The 27,602-nt window shown below is 42.9% G+C and overlaps 1 protein-coding gene across 1 annotated transcript in view; it reads left to right on the top strand.

The window, feature by feature from the left end:
* The window catches only part of PCNX2 (pecanex 2), a 314,554-nt gene that overhangs the window by 79,841 nt on the left and 207,111 nt on the right, over positions 1–27,602 (top strand). Inside the window, exons 13-15 of the mRNA XM_040242736.1 lie at positions 7,451–7,622; positions 17,620–17,730; positions 20,069–20,160. Coding sequence (XP_040098670.1) covers positions 7,451–7,622; positions 17,620–17,730; positions 20,069–20,160 — 375 coding nt within the window. The remainder of the gene's footprint in view (positions 1–7,450; positions 7,623–17,619; positions 17,731–20,068; positions 20,161–27,602) is intronic.

Below are 27,602 nucleotides of genomic sequence, written 5' to 3' on the forward strand. Positions count from 1 at the left end.
GGCTTGAAAAAAAAAATGCTTCTGATTGTAAAAGAAAACAGGTCTAGGAGAGCTTAAAAACTGAGGGTGAGGGTAGCTTCTGGAATCAGTTGGAGGATCAGAGACTGGTAATTTAGTGATGGGTGATGAAGTTGTTCCTTACTTACACGGACTTATAGAATTGTCTAATCAACAGTGGGTTTTCCAGGTGGCGCTAGGGGTAAAGAACCTGTTTGCCAGTGCAGGAGACATGAGAGATGTGGGTTCAATCCCTGGGTCGGGAAGATCCCCTGGCGAGGGAAATGGCTACCCACTGTAGTATTCTTACCTGGAAAATCCCATGGACAGAGGAGACTGGTGGGCTACCATCCATAGGTTCGCAGAGTCACACACGACTGAAACGACTTAGCCTGCACGCACACAGCCAATAATATCCACTAATGATAACCCAGAAAGTAAAATCTAGTGGGATATCTGAGAGGCAGCAAAAGACTGGGATCCTCAGCATGGAGCTGGAGTCAGGGGCCTTTCCCAGCACCTGCTGGGACCCTGAGTTGGGGTGGCCGGGACAGCACCTGGGAGCCTGCATTCTAAATACACCACCCAGGTGCCGGCAGAAGAAGTGATCTCAGGTCACACCTGAGAAACGCAGGGTAATGGGAAGCGCGCAGGTTTGGGGAGTTGAATTCAGCCTCTCCCTGCACACACCACGGCCTCTTGGTCGAGTGATTACTTTGAGTCTCAGCTTTTTCATCTGTGAAAGACGAAATATTAAAATAGGATATTGTGAGGGAAGCAAGATACTGCAAATCCAGGGTGCCGCGTAGAATCTGGCACTGCGGGGGCACTTGCCAAATGCTAACAGTTTTTGTGTGAGTAAAGGAGGGGTCATAATAACAACCTCAGTTAGTGCTGGTAAGGAGTGAAGTGGGCAATGTATATAACGTTCCCAGCACAGGCCCTGGCATGTTAAGTCCCCTGGAAATGATTCTTTCCTTTCTCCTTCTGCTTTGCAGATACAGAAGGCTGAGTGTACACAAATTTCACAAGCCCCACACCTAGTTCCCTTATTATTAAGCTCATACATCAATATGTTTCATTTGCCACAACTACTGAACCCAGGTGGATACATCATTGTTAACTGAAGTTCATGTTTCACTTAGATTTCCATAGCTTTTTCCTATTATCTTTTTGTTTATTGGTTTGAGGATCGCATCCAGGACACCACATGGTATTTAATCATCCTCTCTCCTAAAGCTCCTCTCTACTGTGACAGTTTCTCAGGCTTTCCTTGATTTTGGTGATCTGGACAGCTTGGAGGAGCATTGGTCAGGAATTTTATAGACTGTTCCTTAGTTGAGATTTATTTGGTGCTCATCTGATGATTGGACTGGGGTTATGGATTTTGGGAAGGAAGGCTGCAGAGTTCAAGTGTCATTTCCCCCCACCATTTTGGGTGTTTGTACTATCAACATGACTTACCACTTTTGATGTTGACCTTGATCACCTGGTAAAGGTACTGTTTATCAGACGAATGATTTTTTAAATTTTTATTAAATTAAAAAAAAAATTGCAGTAGAGTTGATTCACAGTGTTTTATTAGTTTCTGGTGTCCAGCAGAGTGATTCAGTTATCAGATCAGTTCAGTCGCTCAGTCGTGTCCGACTCTTTGTGACCCCGTGAATCGCAGCACGCCAGCCCTCCCTGTCCATCACCAACTCCCGGAGTTCACTCAGACTCACGTCCATCGAGTCCGTGATGCCATCCAGCCCTCTCATCCTCTGTCGTCCCCTTCTCCTCCTGCCCCCAATCCCTCCCAGCATCAGAGTCTTTTCCAATGAGTCAACTCTCCACATGAGATGGCCAAAGTACTGGAGTTTCAGCTTTAGCATCAGTCCTTCCATTGAACACCCAGGACTGATCTCCTTTAGAATGGACTGGTTGGATCTCCTTGCAGTCCAAGGGACTCTCAAGAGTCTTCTCCAACACCACAGTTCAAAAGCATCCGTTCTTTGGTGCTCAGCTTTCTTCACATATATCTATTCTTTTTCAGTATCTTTTCCATTGTAGGTTATTACAAGATATGGAGTATAGTTCCCTGTGTTCTACAATAGGTCCTTGTTGGTGTCTATTTTGTATATAACAGTGTATATCTGTTAATCCCAAACTCCTAATTTATCTCTCCCTCCCCCATCTTTCCCCTTTGGTAACCATAAATTTGTTTTCTATGTCTGTAAGTCTGTTTCTGTTTTGTAAAAAAAGTCTATTTGTATCATTTTTTAGGTCCCACATATAAGTGATAGAATATGATATTGTCTGACTTACTTCACTTAGTATGACAGTCTCTAGGTCCATCCATTTTGCAGCAAATGACTTTATTTCATTCTTTGTATGATTGAGTAATACCCCATTGTGTATATATGCCACCAAGTGTGAGTCATAGAATACTTGTTGGCTAGCGTTTTACTAGGGTCAGCTTCCTTAGGACAGTTGGATACCCACCCCCAGGTCATCTTCTTTTGCTCCACACAGAAAGGGAACCGAAGATTATAGTTAAAATTTTTCAGTATACATCTGAAAAAACAAACTAATTTGAAAAGATGTATGCACCCAATGTTCACAGTAGCGCTATTCACAATAGCCAAGACATGGAAGCAACCCAAGTGCCTTTCAGTAGACAATTGGATTAAGAAGATGTGGTCTATATAAACAATGGTATACTGCTCAACCATAAAAAAGAAGTATCGCCATTTGCAGCAACGTGGACAGACCTAGATAATACTGGGTGCGTGCTGAGTCCCTTCGGTTGTGTCCTACTGCTTGCAACCCCATGGGCTGTAGCCCACCAGGCTCCTCTGTCCATGGGATTCTCCAGGTAGGACTACTGGAGTGGGCTGCCACGCCCTCCTCCAGGGGGTCTTCCTGACCCAGGGATCGAACCCGTGTCTCTTACATCTCCTGCAACGGCAGGCAGGATCTTTACCGCCAGCATCACCTGGAAGTCAGATGATATTGCATTCAGTGGAATAAGTCAAACAGTGAAAGACAGATACTATAGGATAGCACTCATATGTGGAGTCTAGAGTTTAGTACAAATGAACCTATAAACAAATCAGAGACAGACTCACAGACATAGAAACTATACTTCTGGCTACCAAAGGGAAAGAGGGATAAATTAGGGATTTAGGATTAATGGATACGAACTACTGTGCATAAAATAGATAAGCAACAAACATTTACTCTATAGCACAGGGAACTATATTGAATATCTCATATACCTATCATGGAAAATAATATGTTATATGTATATGCTAATACAAAACCCCAAAACAAATCACTGTGCTGTACATCTGAAACTAACACAATATTGTAAGTCAGCTATATTTCAACTTAAAAAATTTTAAATTAAAACTTCAATTCAACAGCTCTAAATAGATGAATTGCTAAGTCTTAAGTGAAACAGAACTAATCAACAGCTACCAAAAAATTATATTTAAATAAACTATTCTATACCATCGGGTGTGTGTGTGCTAATTTGCTTTAGTCATGTCCAACTCTTTGTGCCCCTATGGACTGTTACCTGACAGGCTCCTCTGTCCATGGGATCCTCCAGTCAAGAGTGCTGGAGTGGGTTGCCATCCCCTCCTTTAGGGGATCTTCCCAACCCAGGGATTGAACCTGCATCTCCTGCATTGCAGGCAGATTCTTTACCGTTGAGTCACCATGGAAGCCCCTCTTCTCATCCTAAGAAACTATAAAAACAACCAACCCTTATTATCGTGAACAGAGTTCTACATAAGTAAACATCATATTGCAGAGGGGCTGGACAGAGCAGGTAGTTATTTTTCAACACTCTCCAGGTAGGAGCCCTTTTCACCCTCCTGAGTCCTCTCAGGAAGAGTCAACACCTTCCAGGAAACGTTATTATGAACGCTTTTCCCCACACTCTGTGTTGACTTCACATGGGTAACATTCACATTGTGTGTTTAAAGAACGATGATTATGAATGAACTTGAGCCAAGTGAGGTTGAGTGTTGGGCCTGGAAGGATCCAGGGCCAAATACAAGGACCATCTGGGTAGGTTTGGTGAGCCAGTGGGTAGTGACTGAGCAGCCAGGTGGCCAGCAGCGGGGTTCAAATCCTGGCTCAGGCACACTGTCTTCTGTCTGTGAAGTCTGGGGCAAATTTCTTCTTCATGCCTCAGTTTGCTCTTGGCAAAATGATAATAATAGTAGGACTTCTTCAGGTGGATTAACTCTGTGGTTGGTTACATTTCAAGTAGGCAGGACAGGGCCTGAGGCACAGGAAAACAGGATATATGTTAGCCATTGCTGCTGTACATCAGCTTGTCAAAAACAGCTGCCCTATGAGTTCTGCCAAACAGGAACATGTGCAGGCTCAGTAGGTGGGAGGCAACTGTTTTCTGCCCTCTGGGCTGAGAAGCAGAGATCTGCAGGAAGCCTGGAGCTGACATGGGTACCAGCGGAGATGGGATGGGGCTGGCGTGGCCTGGCTGCTGACAGCCTTGGTTCAGTAATGCTGGGTTCAAACACTCCATCTTCCTTATAACCAACTCCTTTTATCTTTTTCTTTCTATCATCCATCTCTCCATATCACTATCCACCTATCATCTATCTTTCTACCTTCTACATCTATCCATCTATCCATCATCTGTCACCTCTATCTCACTATCATTTATCTTTATCTATCTGTCTGCCTATCTATCTCTCCATCTCCCTATCTGCTAAGTCACTTCAGTCGTGTCCGACTCTGTGCGACCCCATAGACGGCAGCCCACCAGGCTCCCCCGTCCCTGGGATTCTCCAGGCAAGAACACTGGAGTGGGTTGTCCAACCAGTCCATCCTAAAGGAAATCAGTCCTAAATATTCTTTGGAAGGACTGATGTTGAAGCTGAAGCTGTAATACTTTGGCTAGTAAATGAATGAAGTCTCTCAGTCGTGTCCGACTCTTTGTGACCCTGTGGTCTGTAGCCCACCAGGCTCCTCCGTCCATGGGATTCTCCAGGCAAGAATACTGGAGTGGGTTGCCATTTCCTTCTCCAGGGGATCTCTCCAACCCAGAGATCGAACCCAGGTCTCCCACCTTGCAGGCAGACGCTTTAACCTCTGAGCCACCAATACTTTGGCTAGCTGATGCAAAGAACTGACTCATTTGAAAAGACACTGATGCTGGAAAAGATTGAAGGTGGGAGGAGAAGAGGATGACAGAGGATGAGATGGTTGGATGGCATCACCGACTTAATGGACGAGTTTGAGTAAACTCCGGGAGTTGGTGATGGACAAGCAAGCCAGACCATGGGGTCTCAAAGAGTCAAGACACCACTGAGCGACTGAACTGAACTGAATCGTCTTTCTATGTCTGTCTATCCATATCTATGTATCTGTCTATTTAATCTATTTATCTATCTGTTCATTCATCCATGTATCTATCTACTTACCTTCCTATTATCTACCTATCAACAGCAAGTGTGAAGCATTTGAGCAGCCCACCCTCTTGGTAAGAGGACAATTAGAATGATCTGGTCTGTTAGTCACAAGTACCACTGCTTCCCAGATGGGGACCTCCAGGTTTGAATAGATCCTCTCACTTTATCCTTTACTTGCCCTGCAACCAGAGCACAGGCTGAGAAATTGTATGAGTAGGTGGGGCTCCTGGGAGAGCAGATTTTGTGAAGCAGCCTCCAAGATGTCCCTCAGCAGAAATCAGCAGTGCCCCCTAGGGTATTTTAAGGTTAAAAACACTTGAATGGGAAACACTTGGATAAGTTTTAAAAGACTGTGTTCAGACTTCACCTGGAGGAGCAAATGAAATTTTTATATTGAAAAAAAATCAATCCTTGGAGGTTTTTCTGATTGAATCCTATATGAAAGAAGTAACTGGAGCAGGGAAATTTTATTAATGGATGTTCTTAGGAATCAAGGCAAATAAAAGTGACTTATATGCCATGTATTAGTGATTCACTTAGAATTATTTGGGGACCCAAAAGGTAGCATGACATTCAGGGATGGCTCTTTCAAAGGGAGGCTTAAAGTTTGAATCTTAAATTACGGGTACAAAGAAAGCATTCCCAGATCCAATAAATGAAGCTTGACCTGGCAGATCCAAGATTATATCTTAAATTTGTTTGAAACCAAAAACTTCCAATTCTTGGCAGAAGATGTTTTAACCTTTTAGTAAAAGAATCAGGGCAAGTGGGAAGTAGGTATTTAATTATATTTCTAAAATGATATCAGTTTGAGGGAAGATCTCATATGCTTGTGTATTTGTATATTAAGTGGCTGTCTATACCAAGCAATTTATTTTGATATTAACTTGATAAGAAATGCATTAAGATTTCACTTAGGCTTTAGTTTCAGTTTTTTTTCAAATGCAAAAGTATTCCCTTTCCCATTAATCTATGACCTAGTTGGATTTAAAAGGAAATTTCATAAGAGTGCAAATATTCCTTTAAGACTAAGCCCAGACTCAGGGCCAAACATAGCCAGCCCCCATGGACAGGCTGTGTTTTCTTTCCCATTAAATGATGGCCTAAGAAGAGGACTATTTCTATTATAGAAGCAGAGCAATTTAAATTGCATTTCTAAATATAATATGTTCAAGGCAGTGACTTTAAAAATTCATATCTGAACTCATATCACTTTCATCTTGACTTTTTATACTCAAAGTAGTTCATGAATTGCAAAGAATATTCTATCCGTAGTTCATTTTTGTTGGTTTTTTGAACCTTAGGAATTGTGCATTAATTTGTAAGATGTAAATTCTTCATCAGCTTTTGCCCTGGAAAGTTGATGTTACACCTTTTCCCTAATTTTTGTGTCCATTCCAAGAGAAGAAGAATAATGTGTCTGTTCTCTTTGTAACAATATTTTGAGGCCTCAGATGAAATCTGTTACGTTTTTGGTCCTCCTCAGAGGAAAATGCATATAAATAGCAAATGTTTAAAAATTGGATTATTCCACTGTACGGTACTAAGGCATTTTATGCAGACTCTGCAAATATAAACTTTGCACCTGAATTGTCTTGCTTTCTAAGACATAAGGAAATTGAAGCCAAGTTATAATTCTATTTCTTGTTAATAATGGAGCTCAAATTAGGCCTTGTAGAGCAAACAGTGGTTTAAATTAGTTTTGCACTTGAAATGAACAACACAAATAGAAGTTTTGCTGTGGGGGAAGCATTGAATTAGATCTCGGTTTCATCCAAGGCTGGTAATTAAATTTTCAGGTAAATCTTGTTGAGTCTGAGAAGGGTAACATTCATTTTGATGTTCTCAGTCTTCTTAAACAGAGTAACCATCAGGGTTTTCTTTTTTCCCTTGGTGTTTTGTGTGTCTGAATTATAGTGGGGGAGGGGGAGAATAAGTTGTATAATATGGTATAAATGATTATGAGGTTTTTGTCATTGAATCAAAATTAAAGGTACCATTCAGAAATTATGTTTGTTTTCTAGGGACACAACCAAATCATAACATACAGCAGACCAATCTATTTCTGTATGCTGTGTGGCCTTATTTTGCTTCTTGATACAGGGGCCAAAGCCAGGCACCCTCCCACTTACATTGTGTATGGTCTGAAGCTCTTCTCTCCAGGGTCCCTCCAATGGGCTAGGGACCTCTTAATAGGTGAGTTCATTTGGGGAGATTGTGGGAAAGTTCTCAGAGACGGGAGGGTATTTCTCCCCTTGATTTTCTGAATCCCTCACTGGAGAAGCTTTCGTACTTGCTTATTGGATCAAGAGATGTGCATGTCCCTTTTGCTTTGCATGCTTTCAGTAGGCTCTCTGGGAGCCAGAGCCCAAAGCATCCAACAATGTACTTATTCTAAAGCAGAGGTCCCCAACCGTTTTGAAACCAGGGACTCATTTCATGGAAGACAGTGTTTCCACCGACCAGGGGTTGCAGGGGCAGCGGTGGAGGGGTGGTTTGGTGATGATTCTAGCACAGTAGGGTTTGTGCTCCTATGAATATCTAATGTGGCCACTGATCTGACAGGAGGCGGAGGTCAGACGGTAATGTGAGTGATGGGGAGTGGCTGTAAACACAGACGAAGCTTTGGTTTCTCACCTGCTGCTCACCTACTTCTGGGTGGTCCAGTTCCTAATCAGCATCAGTCCATGACCTGGGGCTTAGAGACTTTGTTCTAGAGAATGTTGATACTCATGGCTAGGGAGCTGCATCTGAAGAACAGGTGGCTAGGGTGCCTGGTGTGGGGCATCAGTGGGGCTCCCCAGGATGGGGGTGATTTTTGCCCTCAAGATGGTGGTCACAGACTCATCCACATGGCACAAATGCTCTGGAAATGCATGAGTGGACATGGTTTTCAGTCCACATGGGGTCCTGGATGTGCTAGTCACCTAGCTTCTCACTGGTGCGCTTTACTTGCCTGAAGGTCCAGGCAGTGTTTGACGTAAAATGCTCCACTTACACAGATGACCTTCATGTCATAATGGTGTAGAGCCTCAGCTCTGGAGCCAGATGGCTGGCTATTTGAATTCCAGCTCTGCTTCTTTCTTACTTGTGTGACCTTGAGCAAAATTCAACTGTAGTTTGAGGTTAAAAATAGTACACACCTCAGAGGTTGTTGCAAGCTTTAGAAGTGTTAGTATGTTTCAACATATAGAAGAGTGTCTGGGACCAGGTGTTAGCTATTATTATCTTTATTATGCAAAGAGGCTTCCCCATTGTGGACCTGCAGCTCTGAAGACTTAACTGCCAGTGCTCTGAGGATCACCCAGAGGATCACACATGTGCTTATTTGTGATTATCTGATCACACTGACCAGATGAGTTGATAAAGGGCAGCTACCAGAAGCTCCACTTCCTGGATCTGTTACTTGCCAGCAGGAAGTTTTACTCGAGGAGATTGTCAAAGCCATAGGTCCTACATCATCATTCTCTGATCCTATGACAACTCTCGGAGTCTCTCCAGTGGGACTCAGGAGGACCCCCAGATATAACGTCTCTTTGTGCTTCTTATAGGTGAAAACTGCAGTAGACATTCCATCCTTTCGCTCACTTTCCCAGCTGCCATCTCGCATCCCTCTTCCTACTGTTTTGGTAGCAGAATGTTCACTCCCCTCCACTCGGCCTACTGCATGAACCCACCTTTGTCTGTATCTTCAGCACCTCGATTCCTGCTATGTCATCTGAGGAGCTGAGTGTTGGCCCCATGTTTTAGAGACTCTCTGAGTTCTAACAGGAAACAGAAACAAGTTGGGAGAAACATAGGAGCTGATCCCGTGATTAAACCCCTAGTCGGTGTCCTCTTGGTCACTTCCCAGGTAGTTCAGGGGTCAAGAACCTGCCCACGATTCAGAAGACTCAGATTCAGTACCTGGGTCGGGAAGATCCCTTGGAGGAGAAGGTGGCCACCCACTCCAAAATTCTTGCCTGGGAAATTCCATGAACAGAGGAGTCTGGCAAGCTACAGTCTATGGGGTCCCAAAGAGTCAGACACGCCTGAGCAACTAAGCGTAAACACACACAGTGTCCTTTTGCCCAAGAATCTTTACTTCTACTCTGTTTTTTTTTTTTCTACTCTGGTATTTCTCACTTTACTTTTTTATATTATTTGAAATTCTATCACCACACACACACACACATACAGTAAGAAGGACTTTAAGTCCCTCCTACCTTCCCATAAATTAGCTCACTCCTCTTCCTTCTGAGATCAGCTACAGTGAAGGTGTCAGACCCTCAGTAGGCAGAGATACCCCATCACCACCGCACACACTGTCCTTTCCTGTCATCTTCTTTTTATAAACAGCAGTGCTGGACTCTGGAGTCTTCAGTCAAGGGCATGGGAGGACTTGGGATTTAGAGATGAAGAGGGCATACAAGGATCTTGGAAGGTGTCCAGAAAACACCGGTCTGTGCCGTGACATTGCCTTTTCTTGTCTGTGCCCCACACTCAGTCTGGTGTACCTTGTGGCCGTCTTGCCTGAGAGTCTCAGTGAGGGTGAGTGTTGGCAGACTTCCATGTCTTAGAGGTCATGCGGGTTTGCAGCCTGGCCTGAAGCCCCAGTTCCCATGCCTCCTCACCTAATCTTTCTGTTCCTTCTCTGCTGCACTCCCAACCCCAATATAGCAATACGCACTATGCTAGGCAATGATGACTCATTTCCCTAAGTTGGGCCCCATCTTCTATCCTTTCACAACCCCTGCTTTTCTTAATATCGAACTCATTCTGCAGTCTTCTGCTTGATTTGTGATATTTGACCGTGCCCCTCTCTGTCACTAGCTTGTACATCCCCCAGGGAATCCCCAGCACCAAGCATGGTGTCCAGTGCATACAGGTGCTAAGGAGACACTTTGTGGAGAGATGAGCATGGAGTATGCTTTAAATACCAAAGGAATTACTGTACAGATGGACTTTGAAACACTTCCTGTTCATAAATCAGGAAAAGCTTATAGTCGTTCTGGGACTGTTCAACTCAGTCCTTAGAATAAGTAGGAATTTTGTAAGTACCTTTTGCAGATGGTTTGTATAAAGAGATTTAGAAGAAAAGCATGACATATATTCCATTTAGAAATCATTTTTTCTGAATCAGTTCAGTTCAGTTCAGTCGCTCAGTCGTGTCCGACTCTGTGACCCCATGAACTGTAGCATGCCAGGCCTCCCTGTCCATCTCCAACTCCCAGAGTCCACTCAAACCCATGTCCACTGAGTCGGTGATGCCATCCAGCCATCTCATCTTCTGTCGTCCCCTTCTCCTCCTGCCCTCAATCCCTCCCAACATCAGAGTCTTTTCCAATGAATCAGCTTTTCGCACGAGGTGGCCAAAGTATTGGAGTTTCAGCTTTAGCATCGGTCCTTCCAATGAACACCCAGGGCTGATCTCCTTTAGAATGGACTGGTTGGATCTCCTTGCAGTCCAAGGGACTCTCAAGAGTCTTCTCCAACACCGCAGTTCAAAAGCATCAATTCTTTGGTGCTCAGCTTTCTTCACAGTCCAACTCTCACATCCATACATGACCACTGGAAAAACCATAGCCTTGACTAGACAGATGTTTGTTGGCAAAGTAATGTCTCTGCTTTTTAATATACTATCTAGATTGGTCATAACTTTCCTTCCAAGGAGTAAGCGTCTTTTAATAGATCGCCCCTATTCCTAGTTTTCTTTAATTTGCTACTATGAAAAAGCCAATGCTATTGAATAAATGCAGTTGTCTTGGCATAGTGGACTTACCATACCATCAGGAAGTGAAATTAAATCACTTTCACTTTTCACTTTCATGCATTGGAGAAGGAAATGGCAACCCACTCCAGTGTTCTTGCCTGGAGAATCCCAGGGTTGGGGGAGCCTGGTGGGCTGCCGTCTATGGGGTGGCACAGAGTCGGACACGACTGAAGTGACTTAGCAGCAGCAGCAGCAGCAGCAAAGCTCAAAAAGTAAGACCTTAATGTAACTGGTCAAAGTCTAAGATTTTACTTTTAGCAGTAACCCTGGTTCTAGAATTGACTATTAGCTATGTACATTCAAATTTTATTTATCTTCAAATCAGTGTCATTAGGGAGTAGAGATGGGGCAGGGCATTTCTTATCTTTTTCACTGGAATTCCCTTTTTTTCTCATTAAAATTCCCCCTTAATACATATTTTGTCTGCTTGTCAACAGTGAGGAGAATAGTGGTAAATATTCCAGCATGCCGACTTAATGACATCCAGGGTCAAGAAAAGTGGAAACCTAGAACAGTGGCAACCCCTATGGAATGAAGGTGGTAGACGTTACTAGTTTGTACCAAACAGGAGTAGACTGTCGGATAAATTTAGACAGAAAGAAAGGTTTATACAAAGTTTCCGACTTTATGAGGGAAAAGAAGTTCAGAGTCATTTATTCTTCTTGGTCACCTTGTCACCTTCTGTCCCTCAGCTACCAAGGGATCTGAGTAGTTTATAGCCGCTGACATTGTTAGGTTCAGTTAGCAAGAAGAGAGAGAAAAAACTTCAGGGAAAACAAAAGGTTATTAGGAAGAAAAAGAAGAGTTTTAATGTCCTGACAAAGTACCACAAATGGGTGGCTCGGAACAACAGAAGTGTGTGTCTACTCCTTCTGGAGGCCAGAGGTCTAACATCTCTGAGAGCACAAGGGGAAGATATTCTCCAGGCTCTCTCCTCGGCCTGTCAGTGGCCCTCTTCTCCCTGCATCTCTTCACATTATTCATCATCCCTTTTTGTGTGTATCTGTCTTTGTATTCGAATTTCCCGTTTATAAGGAGTTCAGTCATATTAGATTAAAGCCCATTCTAATGATCTCATCGTAATGGTAATCTGCAAAGACCCACGTCTCCAAATAAAGTCCCATTCACAGGCCCTTGGGTTTAGGACTCTGACATCATTTGGAGGGGCGCAAGTTAGCCCATTCCACAAGGAGCATCTAAGAGAAAGGACATGAGAAAAATAGAAACTGAATACATGAGACATCTCCCATTGCGGGCCCGAAGATGCTTGTGTGCTCTTCATGCTGAGGAAGTGGTCGTCTTCTGACTGAGGCTGGAGTGTGTGAAATAGTGCTTAGAGTTGTGCTTTCTGGGTAAAATCTCTGTTCCCCACTGCTTCTCTTGGTACCTACCAGAGTGTAGAGAGGTGGCAGAGGAAGAGGAGCAGGAAGAGAGGAAGATGTAATGTCTGCTGCCTTATTCTGCCTCCCAGGGCAGAAGGGGTTGAAAGTGAGCCAGGGGTAGGAGGTGAGTTTAGTGGCCATTGGGCAGGTGGGGAGGTTGGAGAAGCTCTTTGCCACATGTGACCTGAGAAGAGAACATCGGATAACAGAACAATAGAAGGAGGAGAAAGTGCAGTGATAAGGAACAGCTCTACACCAGACCGCTTCACCAGTCTTGCAGTGAGCTGTAATCCACCTACGAGACAGTGGAGAGATAAGGAACCTTCCAAGAGATAAGGAACCTGGAGAATAAAATTGACACAAGAAGAAAGACAAAGTCAGTGGTGGGACTAGTTGTTTTTGTAGGCTGAGGGGTGAGTTCAGGAAATAGAAACCTTCAGAGTGATATTCTTACATAATTTATTTCTCTTTTATGATCTTTCATATATGTTCAGAATATCACTTCTCTTTCATTATAAGGAGAAAATCTTTCTTTTTTCCTCCACGAGTAAGGTGAAAGACCTTTCTAGTGCTCATTTCCTTTGCTGACCTCTGGGCTGAAATTTTTATTACTTTGCATTTGGGTAACTTCAACAAAAGCCTATGAGTGCGACTGGCTTTGTAATCATCCTTTGGTTGAGAAAGCCAAGAGGTCTGCAGTCCCTAGTACTGTATTTCCAGAAGAGCAGTAACAGCGCCAGAGAGTGTTCTGAGAAGTGTGGCCACATGGGCTACACGGGGTCTTCACATGGGGCAAGGGAATGGGGATGTCCAGCCTAGAGGGGAATGCTTGGGTCCTGGGGGCACACATGGTGGCTGCAGGTGGTTAAAAGGCTGCTAGATTGGGACGGGAGAGGTTTTATTTTCTGTTGGAGTAGCTGTGATAACTAGTTCCACTGTTGAGTAGGTGGATTACAGCTCACTGCAGGACTGGTGAAGTGGTTTGGTGTAGAGCTGGCCAGCAGGGCCATGGGTTGCCTAGTGAAGCAAGGAGTTCCCTAACGTGGGAAGAACTCGGGCGATCTGAGACAGCATCACTTACAGAAGGGTTCCATGTGCTGAATGGGTCCTTTTCAGACGTGAGAGTTTGACATTTTGTTTTAGTCTTTAGGATCAGCCCCAGCTGCCTATGCTCAAGCAGCTTCAGTGATGTAAGCCTTGGAGATAATGGAGGTTTTGTAACCAGTGACTGAGGTGGGTCCATGCTCACCTGCACCCTGAGATGCACGTTTCCACATCTTGTGTAAAGTCTTGTCTCTTGGCCCCAGTAATACATGTCAGGAACATATGCTAAAACACAGATATGACATGTAGGAGACGCACAGTGTTTGCAGTCATACCAGGTTCATGTTGCTCTTCAGTCGCTCAGTCGTGTCCAACTCTTTGCGGCCCCATGGACTGCAGCACACCAGGCTTTTCTGTCCTTCACTATCTCCCGGGGTTTGTAAACTCAGGTCCATTGAGTGGGTGATGCCATCCAGCCATCTCAGCCTCTGTCACCTGTTTCTCCTCCTGCCCTCAATCTTTCCCAGCATCAGGGTCTTTTCCTTGGTTTGATTTCCATGTTATTTTAATTCTGCCCACCTCCCCCCACCCCAACCTGCAAATATAGTAGTTAATATTCTTCTTCACATTTAACATAAGAAAGGAGCAAGTTCCAATATTTTTATTTATACCCTGTGCTTGAAAAGAAATGGCACTGTACCAGAAGTTTCTGCATTTATAGTAATTATTAGGGAGCGTGAGGAGTAGGCAGGATGTGAGAGAAAATTACACACCCTCCCAGCAGCACACTAACAAAAAAATCTTTGTTCACAGGGAAAATTGCCAACAAACACAGGGATTTGTTTGTTTTTCACTTTTGGGAAAAAAGACAAATTCATTTCAGCAACTTCAGGTGGAATTTTCCAGTCATCCTACTAATGCCACAAGGTTTGGGCTGCGTTTTCATTCACCTCTTCCACTCGGACTTTAAAGACGAGAGACTTCCTTCTCTACTTCCGCCTGGGGGTGACCTAAATCCTGGGCTCCCCGTCCTCTGCTCTCTTTCCTCTGCTGTGTCCTTCTGCTCCTACTGTGCAGGTGTGGCCAGAGCATCGTCGGTTAGAACTTCTGGTGTCTTGTACCATTTTATTTTCCTCCTGCCCTCCTTAATCGTGTTCCACTTCTTTCCACTTTATTAGTTTGGGTGTTATTGCCTAATGTATTTCTTTCGTTAATATTTATTCTATTTATTATGTATTTATTTGGCTATGCTGGGTCTTAGTTGTGGCATGAAAATTCTTGCTTGCAGCCTGTGAGATCAAGTTCCTTGACCAGAGATGGAACCCCAGCCCTCTGCATTGGGAACATGGAGTCTCAGCCACTGCACCACCGGGCGGCGGGGGGGGGGGGGCGACCCAGCCTAATGTATTTCTTGTAGAAAATACTTGTTTACCCATGTTTCCAGTATTTGGCTGCCATTATTGTATTATTTCACAGCCCAAAATTGTTCCCCTGTAGTTCTTCATTCTTGGTATGGTTTTTGAAGTAATGAAATCTCGTTGCACCCTTCCTCTGCTCCTATCCTGGTCATGAAGAATGCAACGAACCATCTAATCTTCACTGCTGGGTTTTGAATCCTAAAGATAAGAAAAACTAGTCAGTTTTCTTGAAATTAGATAAGTTAACATTTTGATGCTCAAACCTGTAAGTCCTACCATTAACTTTCTCTATTTCTTCTATCTTTCCTTTCATATAAAAACTGAGAAAAGAAATTGTTTTATGTGGTTATGACTAGCGGATATCTATTTGTATCTTTTTGCCAACTTTGTTTTTGTTCTAAATTTTATTGAAGTATAGCCGATTTGTAATGTTGTGTTAATTTCTGCTGTACTGGAGAGGGACTCAGTTATATAGTCTTTTCCGTTATGGCTTATCACAGAATATTGAATATAGTTCCTTGTGCTATACAGTAGGAGTCACTAAGTCATGTCTGACTCTTTGTGACCCCCATGGACTGCAGCAGGCCAGGCTCCCTGTCCTTCACCATCTCCTGGAGTTTGCTCAGACTCATGTCCATTGTGTCAGTGATGCCATCCAACCATCCCATCCTCTGTTGTCCCCTTCTCCTCCTGCCCTCAGTCTTCTTTCCCGGTACCAGAGTCTTTCCGTGAGTCGGCTCTTCACTTAAGGTGGTGGAGCTTCAGCTTCAGCATCAGTCCTTCCAATGATTTTCTTTAGGATTGACTGATTTGATCTCCTTGTTGTCCAGGGGATTCTCAAGAGTCTTCCATCACCACAATTCAAAAGCATCAATTCTTTGGCACTCAGCCTTCTTTATGGCCCAACGCTCACATCTGTGCATGACTACTGGAAAAACCAGAGCTTTAGCCATATGAACCTTTGTTGGCCATTATCCATCCTGTATATAATAGTTTGCATCTGCTAACCCCAAACTCCAAATCCACCCCTACCACTACACCTTGTTATTGCCAACTTTGATTGAGAAGCATGTTACTCACAGATCTCTAGATTTTCACAATACAGTTAGAATCTTGTGACAGAAAACATTACAGAATCACCATGTATGTCAAAATACGGCCCCAGTCCCAAGCAAAGGCTCGTTTACCAAAACCATGTCTGCTGCATAAAATTTTACCTCCACACAATGTTGGAACAGTTCTTTGGTATTGTTGTAGTAGGGTTTATCCCATATTATTATAGTGGGGTTAACCCACTATTTTCCAGATAATGAGACACACAAATTCTTTCATCCCTATGATTTCACTGTGGAAAGTTTTGCATTTCCAGTTCTTCAGAAATAGCTGAAACACCGTCCCCATCCTTCCTGCGTGCACTGTTCACTGTGGCTTATGTATGGGGTTTGGACATAGTTCCATATTTAGGCATCTTAGATTTCAAATCAAATTTCCCTAGTTTTATTAAGGTTTACCAGTATTAAACTTCATTGACTTTCCACCCAATAAACTGAGACAGAAGGGTAGACAGATGTACTGTGCCAGCACTAATGGGAGTTTCTGTGTTTCTATGAAACCTAACTGAAAAAATAGAATTGAGAAAGAACGCTGGGTAGACTGCTGTAAAATGCAGCTTGACTATATGTTCTTTCCCTGAACAAATGATCTCTGTGAGATTTTGAATTATAATGTTTAGAAGGTGTTAGTCGCTCAGTTGTTTCTGACTCTTTGCAACCCCATGAACTGTAGCCCACTAGGCTCCTCTGTCCATGGAATTCTCCAGGCAGGAATACTGGAGTGTGTTACCATTCCCTTCTCCAGGGAGTCTTCCTGACCCAGGGATCGAACCCAGGTCTCCCACACTGCGGGCAGATTCTGTACCGTCTGAGCCCCCAGGGAAGCCCATAACGTGTTTGTTTCATGCAGTTGCGCTGTGACGGTTTGGGAGCCAGCAGTCTTCCTCTTCTCAGGCAGGGTCCCCTTCACCTCCCAGGTGACCCGCTGCACCTGAGAAGCAAGGTCCTCAGTGTCGTAGCACCACGGTGATGGGGTTTCTTGGTTAACTGCCACCTTCCCTTGCTCCTCGGTGGGTTCTGACTGAACTCTGAGTTTGCAGTGAGAACAGAGACGATACCACAGCTCAAGCCCTTGAAGTGACAAAGCCAGTAGCCTTGCAGGAAGGGATCCCCTAATGACTGGCCTTGGGTTTTGCACGTTCCTGTCATTTTCCTGGTCCTCTTTCTCCCGTTTCATCTCCCCCAAGTTCAACTCTGTCCTTGCAAACTAAAGGCCAGTCTACTCTCTACCTACCATCCCCAGGTGTCCGCTCAGTCCTGGGCCAGCCTGCTGGCCTCTCCTTCAGCAGCCTCTCCTGTTACTTCCAAGGCCTGTGTTTGGTTCGGCCTCAGCCTCCATCAGTGGCTGGGAGAGAAGAGGCCATAGTGTCACCAGGACCTGCATGGGGTGGACTGGGCTGCAAGGTGGGAGGGAGGTGGGACTGTGGTGGAACCTCGGCCCCTGTTCCTGCATGCTCACTGTCAATTTTGTCTGTTCACTTTCAGTATTTCTCTATTGCTTCCCCGCAATCTCCCTCCTTGGACTCTTTCCGCAGATCAACACTTTCTGCATTTATCTTTTGGAGCAAATTGACATGCTGTTTTTTGGAGGTTCTGGTAAGTCTTTTACATTCTGTTCTTTCTGTAAAAAAGTCTCAAGTTCAGATAAGGGCTAAATAGCCTCAGGCATGTAATGAAACCTGGACAGTTAGGTTTTCTTTGTCCTCACCCTTAAAGGACTTCAGCTTGGGTTGGTTAGATTGATTGTGGGCCCTTCTAGATTCATCTGGCAAAATTGAAAGTGGCCCACCTGGCTTGACACAAGCAGAAAATGGGGAATTGTAGAATTCTATGAGCTTTGGATTTCATTTAAAACTGAAACTGTGAGTCGCTCCATTGTGTCCAACTCCTTGCGACCCCATGGAATATGGCCCACTAGGCTCCTCTGTCCATGGGATTCTCCAGGCAAGAATATTGGAGTGGGTTACCATTTCCTTCTCCAGGGGATCTTCTGGACCCAGGGATTGAACCTGAGTCTTCTGCATTACAGGCAGATTCTTTACCATCTGAGCCACCAGGGAAGCTTGGACTTGGTTTCAGTTCAGTTCAGTCGCTCAGTCATGCCTGATTCTTTGCGACCCCATGAATTGCAGCACGCCAGGCCTCCCTATCCATCACCAACTCCCGGAGTTCACCCAAACCCATGTCCATTGAGTCTGCGATGCCATCTAGCCATCTTATCCTCTGTTGTTCCCTTCTCCTCCTGCCCCCAATCCCTCCCAGCATCAGTCTTTTCCAAGGACTTGGTTTAGGGACCCTCTAATTCTTCATTGGAAAAGCTGTATGTGTTAATGTGTGTGAATGTGAGTGAGTGGAGGTTAGCGTGTGAGCATGTGCATTTGAGCACTCCAGTGTTCTTGCCTGGAGAATCCCAGGGACGGGGGAGCCTGGTGGGCTGCCGTCTATGGGGTCACAGAGAGTCAGACATGACTAAAGTGACTTAGCAACTGAATGAGTTAGTCTGGGAGCATGTGGGTGTGACATTGTGAGTGTGTGTTGTGTGCAGGCCTGTACAGACAGGTGACCTATGCTCTTTCATTTGGTGTGTTCCTTACTTTCTGACCAATGCTTACTTGGAGACTTTACCCAGATTTCTCACCTTTAAAGCTTACTCTTCTCTGAATGGAGACTAACACACTGATGTCATGGGGTTGCTGTGAGGATTTCATGAGGTCATGTACATAAAGCATTAGAGCATAGCAGGTGATCTGTTACAGCTACCTCCTTTCTGTATACATGCACACACACGTACACACACACACACACACACACACACCTCTACACACACAGGAGTGCTGATTTGTTCTGTTTATCTATCCATTCATTTATCCATCTATCTATTAAAATATCTAGCTATCTATTCATCCATCTCTATATATCTATTATGTATCCATCTATTATCTATCTCTCATCTATCTATTCATCTGTCTGTCATCTATTAATATCTATGTATCTATCTATTCGGGGAAGGCAATGGCATCCCACGCTAGTACTCTTGCCTGGAAAATCCCGTGGACGGAGGAGCTTGGTACGCTGCAGTCCATGGGGTCGCTAAGAGTCGGACACAACTGAGCGACTTCACTTTCACTTTTCACTTTCATGCATTGGAGAAGGAAATGGCAACCCACTCCAGTGTTCTTGCCTGGGGAATCCCTGGGACGGGGGAGCCTGGTGGGCTGCCGTCTATGGGGTCGCACAGAGTCGGACACGACTGAAGCGACTTAGCAGCAGCAGCAGCATCTATCTATTCATCTACCTAGCTATCATTCATCCACCCATCTATCTATACATCTATCTTTTCATCTATTTATTTATTCATCCATCTATTATCTCTCTTTCATCTATCATCTATCTATTCATCCATCATCTGTCTATCTATTTATCTATCCATATCTGTGTCTAATTTCCATCTCCGTATTTGTCTCTCTCTCTCTCTCCTTTCTTCTACTGAAATCACATCCCTGATCTTTCCTGGGCCAGGAGCTTCCAACTGTAAGCAACAAGGTCTTCCCACCTCCACAATGACTGGTTCACAGTCTCCTAAAAGTTATCAAAAGTTCTTTCTAACTGTGGTCTTCCTGAGTTTTTAGTTAAAGGTTGGTGTCTTTCTTGTGCTAAGCGTCACCCAGTGCTTTTTGGCTGCCCTGTGTATTGATTCTTTGCCCCTTTGGCAAGCATTTTGCATTTGAAAGTTACAAACTTCACTTTCTTTTTCCCCCCCTTTTTTTTTTTAACGTTACAATACTGTATTGGTTTTGCCATACATCAACAGGATCTGCCACAGGTGTACATAAGTTCCCACTCCTGAACCCCCTCCCACAAACTTCACTTTCTTACCATATGTATTGACTGTGAGACCTGCCGCTCCAGAAGAGAACTCTTGTTTGTGTTCCAGCCGTTTCGGGATTGCTGTCAGCTGTTTACAGTGTGGCCCGGAGTGCGTCCGCCGCGGCTGTGCTGCACGTGTTTTGCTTCAGTGCCGTGAAGGTAGGTGCAAGGCCAACGGCCTTCTTCTCTCTTGAATTAACTGTATTTTAAGTAAACAAACATCTCCTCCAATTACAAGAGGAATGGGATCTGAGCACATCAGGAGTAACAGGGCCTGGAGGATGAGGCCTCAGTGGTCTAGAAGATGCATTAAGATACCTGATTTGCTACTGACCACAAAGCCCACCTGGTCTGAACCCCCCCACTCTTGCAGGTGTCTGCCTGGCCCAGTCAGTTACTGACAGTGGGAGGGGCTTTGGCTTAACATGGCAGTTGACAGGCCTCCACTTTCTTACTGATGCTTCCTTCTGAAATACCACTCAGAAGACGGTAAAAGAATACAACTGCATAAAGCTTTATGGATAGAGAACAGGAATGGATATGTAGCAAAAAATTTTAGAATCCAGAAAACAAATGGATCATTTTTCAGATGGAGAAAATTAAAACCCAGGCTGGCAGCAAGGGAAACCTAGGATGATTAAAGAAAACAAGATAATAACTTTTGGAAAAGAACAAGTGGTATCAGAAAAGAAATGTATGGTCAGTGCATGACTCAGCTGTGAATAATATGTTGTATTTATGACAGTGTGGATAACAGTTGCAACTATAATAGCAGAATAGGGGGAGATGAAGTGTGTGTGTGTGTGTGTGTGTGTGTGTGTGTGTGTGTGTCTATGTGTGTGTGTATGCCTATTTGACTTTGCAGAGGTCTTAATCTTGCCTTCCATGTTAGAAAGTCAGCAAATAATATCTGAAGTTGAAAAAAGTCAAGAAATAACAAAACAAGCATGTTATTTGGAAATATGGAGGCAAATAGGTGAAGAAGAAACAGCTGAAAGTCACTGCCTTCAGGCAGCAAGAATTAGAGCAAAGAGATGGATGATGTGGGCAGAGGACCACTGCTGTTCATTGTTACAAACACGTTCAGGGCCATCTTCAATCAGTAAAAAAGAAATTGATGGATAGTGTACTTATTTCTTGACTTTATGGACACTCTGCCTTTAATGTGTTACACCACAGGTATGTCTTTGATAAAATAAAAATTAAATGCAAAAGAGTAAATGATATATGTTCCAAAGGGCTTTAAATAGATAGTATATGGCATTTGTTAACTGACTTTTGAAAACATTTTAACTTAAAATCATATTAAACTCATCAATATCAGTGGCAGCAATATAACTGTTTTATTCCTCTTTGTGGAAGAGAGGAATTCAGTAATGTCATCTTCCAATGCATCACAGTTGAATTTCTCTGGGATAATCAATGGCATAATTTCATCCTTCACTCTTTCCATCCTTTTCATATGATTATCTTCTTTTACATTAAAAAAAAAAAAAGGGAGAGGAGAAGGCTCCTTTTTCCAATACATAAGGGTAGCATACAGCTTTTGGTGGATCTGTTTGCCATCACCTTTATACTTTTGATGGATCTGTTGGTCATCACATATATATTTGTCACATAGAACAACAATTATATAATTAATTAGTGTTTCTGGGTTCTTTCTTTTGAAATACATTCCTTTATTCTGTCACAGGACCCAGGTATTCCATTCAGGAAAATTACTAAGGTATTCTCTGAAAACCTCTTTCTACTGCTCTTTGGTAAAATAACTGCCTATAAAATTTGCAGGTCACAAGCTTTTCTCTGCAGGACGCTTTATAGTTTGTTCTGTTATGTTCCAGTCTTTGCTTGTTTATACAGTTATTTTTCATTAATTTTTTGAAATTCTGGTTCATTGAGATATAATTTGTATGCTGCAGAACCCATATTTTTAATATACATAATTTGATAAGTTTTGATAGAGTTTTCCAGGTGGTACAGTGGTAAAGAATCTGCCTGCCAATGCAGGAGACTCAGGAGATGCAGGTTTGATCCCTGGATCAGGAAGATCCCCTGGAGAAGGAAATGGCAACCAGCTCCAGTATTTTTGCCTGGAAAATTCCATGGACAGAGGAGCTTGGCAGGCTACAGTTCATGGAGTCACAGAGAGTTAGACACAACTGACACAAGTTTTGATAAATGTAAGTTTTGATAAATCCCTGCCTCCAAAATTGGAGAGATAGACAGGTAAATACAGAGAACCAAAACTTACTGCAGCAGGAGCCCAGGAACAGAAACCTCTGTGGGAACCAGCACCAAGAGGAGGAAAACCTGAACCATGGCTGACAAATTGCTGCAGGCTCAGTGTAGACAGGTCTGAGAATTAATAACCCCAAGTGAATCCAGTCATTAGGGAAGCCCCACACTCTTGTGGTGCTTCACCCCCTTGAGCTCAACAGTGAATAATTGGAGAAGAATCCTCCTGCTTTCAGTAGGTGGAGGGGAAGAGTAACCATTTTGAAATACAGCAGAGTATTCTGTTCTTAACCAAGCCTGCCTTAAGATTTTACTGTAGCCTAAAGTACTGGGATTTTTCCAGAGCCGAATTGACCTGGAGGAAGGGAAATGCCAAACTCCATTTTGGCTTCAGCCGTCCATGTGGGGAAGGGAACTACCCAATTCCAGCCCATCCATTCTTTCCATTCTGTTCCACCTAAGGTAGGGATGGGACTCAGAAGCACTTGTGAAGTTTACTGTTTAGAGGCGCAGGGTCACCAAAATACAGAACTAATCACTGGACTGTAGAGTTTCCCTACCCTCACATATTAATACCATATTACTAAAGGTCTGTTTACCATACTTCCTTTTACCTCTTACATGTCTGACTACCAAGAAAAAAAATTACAAGGCATACTGAAAAGCAAAAAACACAGTTTGAAGAGAAAGATCAAGCATTGGAACCAGACCTAGATATGACAAGGATATTGGAATTATCAGACTGGGAATTTAAAACAACTATGATTAGCATGCTAAAGGTGCTAATGTATAGAGTGGACTGCAAACAAGAACAGATGCACAGTGTAAGCAGAGAGATGGAAATTCCAAGAAAGAACCAAGAAGAAATGCTGGTGATTAAAAGCACTCTAACAGAAATGAAGAATGCCCTTGGGGGGCTTCTAAGTAGATTGGACATGACTGAGGAAAGAATCTCTGAGTTAAGGATACGTCAATAGAAACTTTCAAAATGGAAAAGCAGAGAGAAAAAAGACTGAGAAAACCCCAGAATATCCAAGAACTTAGGGACAACTGCCAGAGGTATAACTAATGTGTAGTGGATATACTAGAGAAGAAAGAATGGACTGTAACTAAGAATGTTCCCAGATTAATATCAGACACTAAACCACATATCCAGGAAGCTCAAAGAGCACCAAGCAAGATAAATGCCAAAAAGCTATACTGAGGCATAGTACATTTAAGTTGCTGAAAATCACAGATAATGAAAAAATATTGAAAGATACCAGTGGATAAGAACACCTTGCCTATGGAGGAAGACAGATAAGAATTACACCTGACTTCTCCTCAGGAACTGTTACGGACTGAACTGTGTCTCCCCCAAATTCCTACTTTTAAAACCTTAGCCCCTTATGTGATGATATTTGGAGATGGAGTCCTGGGAAGTAGGTTTAGGTAAGGTCACAAATGTTTGGTCCTCATCATGGGATTAGTGCCCTTATATGAAAAGTGGATGGATAAAGGAAAAGAATTTAAAAAAATCTCTTACATCATGGTTTTTCGTTTACTACTAGCATTTCAGTTTGACTCCTATATATAGTTTCTGTCTCTTTTTTGAAATTACCCATCTATTTATGAATGTTGTCCATCAATTCCTTGATCTTTTAACACAAATTACAGTTATTTTGAAGTTAAGAGTCTGTAAGATTCCTGGCTTTTTCTTGTCAGACTGTGGACTGTACTCTTGCGGATTTTTACATCTGATATGGAAGTATCATTCATCAGTATTTAGTTTTGTGGAGAACAAGAATAAGACCAACTTTAATTTTTCCAGAATTTTTGTATAAGTCTTTCTTATCTTCTAAGGTTAGAAAAAAGTAATGGACTATGACTAGACTTGGATCTCTTTCTCTTTCTGGAATGCTATGAACACCTATCATTCTGAAGACTTACAAATAGGTTAAGTTTCTCCCTCTTATTTCTTGATTAATGATGTTATTACTTGTGTCTACATGATCTCTTTTCTGTTTTTAATATAATTTTGTTTTTGTTTGTCTTTCATGCCTCTTATTCTTTTTTTTTCATGATCTTTCTGTATTTTTAAGAGGTCCTTTGTGTTCTGGTGTGGTTTCTAGAGTTTCTCATTCCAATAACAACACATATTTGTTGAGAAATTATGATAAACCAGCAACTTTCCATTTGGTAACAACCTGCCAGAAGTAAACCATAAGTCGCCGTTACCCCAGGCTCACAGGCCCCATCACGCCCATACCTGACCACATACTGCATTTGTAACACGTGTCTTCTCAGTTGGACGTTTGTCTTGTGCTCTATAGGAAGTGAGCTAGCTTTTGTCAGAAATATTTAAGGCTCCTTGAGCAAATGTATCTAGAGGTCTTAGGTTTAAAATACAAGAAGAGAAGAAAGCAAAACAAAGAATGTTACAGCAATATAACCAGCTCAGATGTCTCTTTCCCCTAGAAAAATATGTTATTGATAGAGTTTTAGATAGTTCTGTCAGGAAGCTTCATCCCAAGGAGTAGATATGAATAGCATGCTTGGGACAGTGGTTGTCTTTACTTCATTTTCTTTGCTCGAGTATCCCAACCCACGAACTGACCAAATAAAACCTACTGCCTCCAGTACAGTAGAGCTGTCCAGGTGCTTGCCAGTCCACAGACGTACGAGTCCAAGCACTGCGTTGTCTGCCAACCACATGGCCTGCTTCAACTCCAGCCCTCCCTGGTTTAGTTGATATCAGCAAGGATTTAGTGAGATCTTTTCCTGCTTACTTCCTCAGTTCACTATCCTGTCTCTCTCAAATAGAGAGTGGGAATTTGGATCATGTGTTAGATGTCAAAATTTTCTGTCAGACTAGTCTCATCTGTAAGATAAGATCTGGCATAAATTCCTTATGCACAAGTACTTTCTCTAGTTCCCAGTATAGATATACATTTCTATCTTTTTGAATATTTATTGGATATTTAGTAGAGAGGAAAAGCTAGTTTCTTGTCTTCCTTTTTTAAAAAATATGTTTATTGGAGTATATAATGTTGTGTTAGTTTCAGCATACAGCAAAGTGAATCAGTTATACATATACATATATCCACTATTTTTTTTTAATTTTAATTTTTACTTTATTTTGCTTTACAATACTGTATTGGTTTTGCCATACATTGACATGAATCCACCATGGGTGTACATGAGTTCCCAATCCTGAACCCCTCTCCCACCTCCCACCCCATATCATCTCTCTGGATCATCCCCATGCACCAGCCCCAAGCATCCTGTATCCTGTATTGAACATAGACTGGCAATTCATTTCTTACCTGATAGTATACATGTTTCAATGCCATTCTCCCAAATCATCCCACCCTCTCCCTCTCCCACAGAGTCTAAAAGTCCGTTCTATACATCTGTGTCTTTTTTGCTGTCTCGCATAGAGGGTTATCATTACCATCTTTCTAAATTCCATATATATGTGTTAGTATACTGTATTGGGGGAGAAGGCAGTGGCACCCCACTCCAGTACTCTTGCTTGGAAAATCCCATGGACGGAGTCTGGTAGGCTGCTGTCCATGGGGTCGCTGAGGGTCAGACACGACTAAGCCACTTCACTTTCACTTTTCACTTTCATGCACTGGAGAAGGAAATGGCAACCCACTCCAGGGTTCTTACCTGGAGAATCCCAGGGACGGGGGAGCCTGGTGGGCTGCTGCCTATGGGGTCGTGCAGAGTCGGACACGATTGAAGTGACTTAGCAACAGCAGACTGTATTGGTGTTTTTCTTTCTGGCTTACTTCACTCTGTTTTCCCACGTAGGTCATTTCAGAGTACTGAGTCGAGTTCCCTCTGCTATGTAGTAGGTCCAGTAGTGTTCCCTGTGCTCCTAATGCCAGATTTACTAGCACCTCACACTTCATCTTTCTTTTCAGCTATGAGCCGCAAGTAGTATCTGATGGAAATATTCTTTTCCTTGGTTGATGGAAATGGGAACATGCAAGCTCTTGGGAACTGAGGCAGAAGCTGAAAGAATCATATTCAAAATTTATTTGTTTAGACATGACTTTGCCAGGTACTATAGAGATATGAAAGGAGAAAAAGTCAAATCTTTCTCCTGAGGAATTTAACATTCATCAAAGATGAGGACGTGCTGTAGATGATCAGAAAAGAGAAAACTTGTCAGAGGAGGTGGCTGTTCAGGGCAACCTTCGACTCGTTTGCCACTGGACTGAGAACCTTCCCATGGACTAAGTCAAGCATGTGAAATGGTTTCATCAGAGTTAGGGATGCATGACCACAGCAGGTGAGGGTATTAACCTACTGATGGTGAAGGGCAGGGATGACTGGATATCTCAGCAGAATGCATTCAAAGTCATGGATAACCTTCTAGGCAAGGCTAAAAATGTATGTTTTTTGCCCAGTGAGTATGAAGAGCATCTCACTAATACTGATTACCTGAAAGGAACTTATAGCAAAAAGAGGTCATCAGCTCTAAGGTGTTGAGTGCCATAGATAAGCTGATGGCCTCTGCTGTGATGGAAACAAGACATTAAAAAGTTCAATGAATTGACTTCCCAAGTCACTCCATGAGTGGTCAGACCGAAAACCTCACTTCCGGATTCTCTGTCAGTGTCTCACTATTAAATCATACCTGCTTACGCTAAACCTTTGACTTATGGTGAACATTTGTCTCATGCTTCATGTTTTTGATCAGGTAAGCCTCATTTAAGAGTGAAAAATAATTCATTGATAATAGTATCATGGTTGAATCTATGGAAGACAGAATATTCTTCCAAACTCAGGATGCTTTCCACAAAGGAGCAACTCATTGGATTTCTTAGATTAATTTCTAAAGGAGAAGGTGTATCCTCTGAAAAACCCATTTCATTTGACAAGTGTTTTTTGTTTATTTGTTTTATTTTTTGCCCTTTCACTCAGCTTGGAGAGATCTTAGTTCCCTGACTGGGGATTGAACCCGAGGCCCTGCAATGAATGTGCCAAGTCTTAATCACTGGACCTCCAAGGAATTTCCTTGACAAGTGTTCAAGGTTCATTATTACCAGTTCAAATGTCATCAAAATTAATGTACACTCCTGGGATTATGAAATAACTTTTTCTTGCAAAGTTCTTAGAAGGTTTTGGAAACTATTGAAGAAACTGGATTTCAAAAAGACAGAACTCTTTGGGGACTTTTACCTAGCTGTGGGACATTCCCTCACCTCCCCAAGTCCGGTTCCTGCCTCATATCAGAAATTGCTAATTGATGACAGCATTTTTGCTCACTGATGTCAGCAGGGCTCTGAGATGCCCAGACCATATTACAGGCAGCCAGTACCAAGTGATCAGAGCCAGTCCAAGAGATAAAATCTATTTACCATCCTGGGCTG

The sequence above is a fragment of the Oryx dammah genome, unplaced genomic scaffold (assembly GCF_014754425.2).
Source record: "Oryx dammah isolate SB20612 unplaced genomic scaffold, SCBI_Odam_1.1 HiC_scaffold_6, whole genome shotgun sequence".
NCBI lineage: Eukaryota > Metazoa > Chordata > Mammalia > Artiodactyla > Bovidae > Oryx > Oryx dammah.